Source organism: Mesocricetus auratus, unplaced genomic scaffold (genome assembly GCF_017639785.1).
Source record: "Mesocricetus auratus isolate SY011 unplaced genomic scaffold, BCM_Maur_2.0 Super-Scaffold_100691, whole genome shotgun sequence".
In the NCBI taxonomy this organism is placed as follows: Eukaryota; Metazoa; Chordata; class Mammalia; order Rodentia; family Cricetidae; genus Mesocricetus; species Mesocricetus auratus.
The window spans coordinates 59,769,071-59,775,070 of NW_024429267.1; the positions used below are offsets into that span (position 1 = coordinate 59,769,071).

General features: G+C 49.0%; 1 protein-coding gene across 1 annotated transcript in view; it reads right to left on the reverse strand.

The window, feature by feature from the left end:
- Cdcp1 (CUB domain containing protein 1) overlaps positions 1-3,806 on the reverse strand; it is a 40,794-nt gene extending 36,988 nt beyond the window's left edge. Inside the window, exon 1 of the mRNA XM_040739979.1 lies at positions 3,677-3,806. Within this exon, the coding sequence (XP_040595913.1) occupies positions 3,677-3,758 (82 nt within the window). The 5' untranslated portion in view covers positions 3,759-3,806. The remainder of the gene's footprint in view (positions 1-3,676) is intronic.
- Between the last annotated feature and the right edge of the window lie 2,194 nt (positions 3,807-6,000).

Sequence of the window (6,000 nt, forward strand, 5' to 3'; positions counted from 1 at the left end):
GGAAATACCAAAACAAAGTAGCGAAGAGTCTTTCACAGAAAATGCTTCTTATGCTTGGGCTGCTGGGAGGAGTGGCAGTAGCCAGTAATTCTAGAAACTACAAACAAAGGATCTGCTTAACGAAGGCGGGGCCCCTGGGTTCTTCCTGTCAGTTTGTCTAAGTTTTCAGACTCTCCGAAGAAGGTGAGATGGGCTAATTACAAGGTTGTGGTGAGTGACTTGAAATAATTTGATTGCGGGATAATTTTTATAGTTTGGAGTTACAATTAAAGGGCGTGAACTTTTCTTAATCAACAAAGCAGAGGACCTCAGCCACCAGTCCCCCCCATCGGGGGTCTGGCTACTCTCCACTGCCTTACACAGTGACCTCACCCTTCCGTCCCCTCCCCATTAGCTCTGCTGAGCAGAAGTGAGTTGAGGTTTGTTCCATAAGCGAATATTTGCAGGTGTACATGTGGGTGTGTGAGTGTGAGTATGTGTGTGTGTGTGTGTGTGTATGTGAGTATGTGTGTATGTGTGTAGCTCAGAGGACAACTTGGGGAGTAGCCTCTTTATTACTATGTGAGTCCAGGGGATTGAATTCAAGTTGTCAGGCTCTATGACAAATGCCTTATTAGCCCACTGAGCCATTTTTCTTACGCTTTACCATGTAATTCTTAATACCTGTCCACTGAATAGAACTATCAGAAGGAACAATGTGGTGTGAGCGTCCATTCATGTGGACCAGTATAACTTGGAACTTGTTATGTAGGATGACCTCAAACTTGTGATCCTCCAGCCTCTGTCTCCCAAGTGAGAGACCATGCCTTGTTTATGCAGTGCTGGGGATTAAAACCAAGGCTTTGAAGAGCAGGGTGCACACCTTTAATCCCAGCACTCCGGGAGGCAGAGGCAGGCAGATCTCTAAGAGTTAATTCTAGGACAGCCAAAGCTACACAAAGAAGCCCTGTCTCAAAAAGTCAAAACCGAACAAACAAAAGCAAAACAGGGCTTTTTATATGCTGGGCAAAAGCTCTGACAATTGAGCTACATTCCCTAGCTCTAAAAAAAAAATGCTTTATGTATCATAATTATTCTGGAGAATTTTGCAATATATACAACCCAAGTAGAACAAAACATTATCTGTGAGCAAAGGTGAACTCTGAGGAGAGTCCTGGATGACAAGAAGTCCTGAATGTCTCCTATGACTCACCCCAGGGCAATTTGTGTGGGGTGTGGGGGAGGGCTGTGGAACTCCGCCTCCTACTAGTAACACCTCCAGACAACAGCCAGAGTCCTCATTTGAATTTGTGTCATTTATAGTTTTGGAAGAGCAATGAAAGCAAGACAATGGAGTCACTGACCTGACTCTAGTATCAGGCAGTTCTTGCAGGCAAGCAGCACGGTGGTTTTGTTTGTTTTTTGGTGTTTTTGAGACAGGGTTTCCCTGTGGCTTTGGAGGCTGTCCTGGAACTAGCTCTTGTAGACTAGGATGGTCTCGAACTCACAAAGATCGGCCTGCCTCTGCCTCCCGAGTGCTGGGATTAAAGGCTTGCGCCACCACTGCCCAGCACCAGTGAAGACGGCGCCCGACTTCAGGAAAACCGGGCACTGCTGAGTCAGCCCCTCTCCTGAGGTCACAGAAGAAAGTGAATTTGGTAAAATTCCTGGCATTTACACGACTCAGCTAGCACACACCTTCCTGGAAGGAAGGACTTGAGTGGAGGAGCTTCTGGGAACTGAGTGAGACGTGTGACATGTGACTCGACGCACCCTGAAGACCCACATCTGTGCTGAAGATCCTGCAGACTGGCAGGTTCATTTGAGCTTCCTAACTACAGAGAGCTGGAATGTTACAGGTCGAGAGTCCTTTAGTCCCCTTAATAGCCATTTATCACCCACTTTGGTTTTTATTAACTTAGGAGATCATTAGCTTCTGCGAACCCAACAGCCAAGAATGCCATCAGACATCATGTAAGACCTAGCTCAGAGACTTCGCTACTTGAAGTAACCCACCTGCTGATGCCCCCACCAACGTATTTAGAAAATGCCTTGAATTACAACTTTCTTTTGTTTGGTGATCATGAAAGTTCATGTAACCACTTCAAGAATCCATGTTCCCACAGGTCTAAGAATAAACTCTGTCTACTTCTCAGGTGGTGTAGACTGACAGCAGCCAGTTCAGATCAGGCTGCGGATCTTGTATTCAGTGATGGCTGGACTTATATACCATGTTCTTGCTGGGGAAGTTTTCAACTATTATCATAGGAAGCCAGAAACATCTCAAAACAGACTGTAGAGTGTCACCTGCCTTCAACAGCGCTGGCACACACCACACCACCCCTCTCTCTCATGCACATCTTCCCTCCCTATTTTTTTTATTATTAGAATGTATTTTTAAGACAAAATTTCATATGGCTTGAACCAGCCAAGAGTTGTGACTGAGGATGACCTTGAATTCCTGGTTTTCCTGCCTCCACCTCCAGAATGCTAGGATCACAAGCATGGGCCACCAAGCTCAGTTTATGAAGCCCTAGGAATTGAACCTACAGCTCTGTACATGCTAGTCGGGCACGCTACACACTGGACTACATACTCTATCCCTTAAATCGATTGAAAATTCAGTCCTAAGAAAGTACGGTGGTTGCCCACATCTGTAATGAATTCTAGCAGCCTGGAGGCCTCAGTAAAACACAAACCAAACTCCAGCAACAACAAAGTACATACCACAATGTGTGTGTGTGTGCATGTGTGCGTGAGTGTGACTTCAAATGAGCTCTTAAATATTTCTGTCTACTATGCAGTAATATATCACCTAATGTCCGAAAAAAGGAACCAGGAAGTTTTCCTGAGGTTTATGCCCAAGTTCACCCCCCCATTTCAGTTTTATCTTTAATGTATACTAATTTATCTACCTGTGAAACACAAACACCCCCTTCGGCGTTGCAAAAGATATCACAGACCTCAATCACGATTTGGACAGCACTATTTAAAAAAACAAAAACAAAAAACCTGTAGGCGGCTCAGAAAGAGCCTCACGTCAAGTTCTTACTTGAACAAAGCTAGTCATTGGCGGTATTCTACACCCAGGACCCACAGTTCGGGTTCTTTCCTGGAGCAGACCTCCGAGTAAGGGCGGCCTCTGCTCTCAACCCAAACTACTTGAAATTCACAGACTCGAAGAAACAGCTGTCCAGTCTTCCACCAAGGAAGGGCCGGGGCACCCGTGGGGCTCCGCAGCTAGATGCCCGCTGCTGTCCACTTGGTCCGTGACTGTCCACTTGGAGCTGTCCTTTCGAGTGGATGCTCCTGGACCTCAGGATAGTGGGGCACTCGGACAGGTAAAGAGGTACCCCAGTGGGACGTCAAACTCTTGCACTTTGCTGGCCCAGGTGGAGGATGGGCTCGGAGAGGAAAGCTCTCCCATGCCCTAATCGGGTGTCGCTACGTCTCAGCAAAGTCCCTAGGACACAACGCGACACCTTGAGCGCATCCTCCTAAGGCTTGTTCCGTGCGCTTTTCTATCCTGGGCCAGCACGGAGCTCCCCCAGGTTCAGGACTCTCCCATGTGCCGCGGCCCGCGCGCCGGGCGAGTCGTCCTAAGCCCTTGGCGCCGCCAAAGCTCTCCGACCATGCTACCCGGTCGGGATTGCGCGCGTCACGTCCAGGCGCCTCCCTGGCCACAGATCGCTCTTACCTGTCCCGTGCGGCAGGCGCGCTGTACCCAGCAGCAGGGCGCCCAGTAGTGCGACTGGAAACCCGCAGGCCGAGCGGGCCATGACTCTGGAGGCGCCTGGGCCTCCGTAGGGCACGACTTGTGGCCTGTGTCTGCTGGAGGCCTAAGCAGCGCCGGGGTACCGATACGCAGCTGCGCCCCGCCCTACCCCGCTGCTCACCTGCACGCAGGACCCCGCCCAGCCGGCTCAGCGGGAGCGTCGGTGACCCAGGCTTCCTACCCGGCCTCCTCCACTTCCTGCTTCTGCTCAGGTACTACCTTCCCTTGGCCAGTAGCCTTGAGGCCAATTTGTCCCCGCCTCCCCGGCTTCAGTTCCTTTCTCAAAGTCCAAAGGACCTTGGTGATAGCCAGCTCCCCCTCACTTCGCCGTCCCTGTGTGCCTGTTTAGATCGGGAATCTTCCTGTGGGGCCGTGTGCAGTGCTATTGAGTGGGTGCGAAGGATTCCAATCAGAAGTTGGGTCTGTCCTACCAGTGTTGCCGGCATCCAGTCCCTTTTCAGACGCAGCTGGGCCACCTGCCTCTGGTTTCAGAGGTCTTGTGGGGTCTCCTTCTGTCCTCTAGGCCTGTGGTTCTCAACCTTCCTAACAGCTGCGACCCCTTAGTACAGTTCCTTATGTCGTGGTGACCCCCAGCCATAAAATTATTTTCGCTGCTACCCCATAACTGTAATTTTGCTACTGTTATGAATCGCAATGTAAATATCTGTGTTTTTCCGTAGTCTTAGATGACTCCTATGAAAAGGTCTGGGGGGGGCGACCCACAGGTTGAGAACCATTGCTCTAAGGCCACACCATGACCTGGACCATAAATAATGATGGTAGATGGTTCAGGAACTCTTGGTTGGCAGGCCAGGATTCAGCCCAAAGGTTTCCATGGCCACTCAGACCACTCAAGCAACCTAGGACAGGAACAGAAGTCCATGCCCCAGCATCAAAGTGTGACCCCCAACTTCTCTTTAGCTCCTGGAGAAAGCTGAGCCTGTCATATCTCCCCAGCCTTGGTTGGCCATCAACAGAGATGAGAAGTCTCAGCTTTGGAGCATCCCCTCTCTCTCTCCCTCCCTCCCCATTTCCCTTGAAGAATAAAGCAAACACTCTCCAGCTGAGTGGCTGAGGCCCGACCTTATCACAGCGCCTGTAAACTAGGGGGCTTCTCAGACTTAGGATCCTAAATTCACTACCCTCCTAAATTCACTCCCCTCCCCGACAATTCTTGGTTCTCCCTGCTGAATCGAGTACCTGTTCATTAACAGAAAGAAAATCTTTTTGTTACTGTTATTTTGTTTTGAGTCGGTCTCTCAGTGAAGTCCTGGCTGGCTGGGAGCTCGCTATGTAGACCAAGCTACGATGTGTGCTACCATGTCCAGCAAAGAAAACAAAGTCTAGATGAAAAAGCTAAACTTTAAAAAACAAAGTTTATGCTGACTATAAAAGCAGATTTTCGTGGGTTTTTTTTTGTTTTTTGTTTGTTTGTCATTCTAGGCAGAGACTCGCATGTCACTAAACAAACACATTGTTTCCCAGGGAAAGCAACAATGGGGAGAGAGAACTCTCAAAAATGCTACTTGGCAAGCTGAGCCTAAGGAGCAAATTATTTCACTTGCAACTCGTTTCTCCAACCTTGGTTAACCGACTTCATGGGTAGAACCGTTGACACCGGCATTCTGGAAATGGACCTCTCCTAGATATGAAGACTAAGTCACCGACCAGTTTTGAGCTCAGTCTTCTTCGTGTGGCCAAATGGGAGGAGTCAAGGGAATTTGGGCCATTAAATCCGCTTGCTGCTTGAGAGCAATGGCAGGCTGAGAGGGATGGGAAAGACGGTTCAGCAAGTCAAGGGACCTGGTACCAGGCCTTATAAGAGTTTGAGCCCCCCAGGCCCACATGATAGACAGGGAGACCTCATCCCTGTAAGTTGTCCTCTGACCTCCTTATGGGTGCTGTGATGTGTGTGCCACACAAAAATAAACACCAGCATAATTTTTAAGAATTTAAAATAGACCCTGGCCGGGTGTTGGTGGCGCACACCTTTAATCCCAGCACTCGGGAGGCAGAGGCAGGCGGATCTCTGTGAGTTCGAGGCCAGCCTGGTCTATAAGAGCTAGTTCCAGGACAGCCTCCAAAGCCACAGAGAAACCCTGTCTCGAAAAACCAAAAAAATAAAAAAATAAAATAGACCCTGTGTCTGGCTGACTTCATGCTGAGACTGATGCAGGAGGATCGCAGGTTTAAGGCTAGCCTGGACTGTACAGAGAGAGACTCTGTCTCAAATAACAGTAAAATAA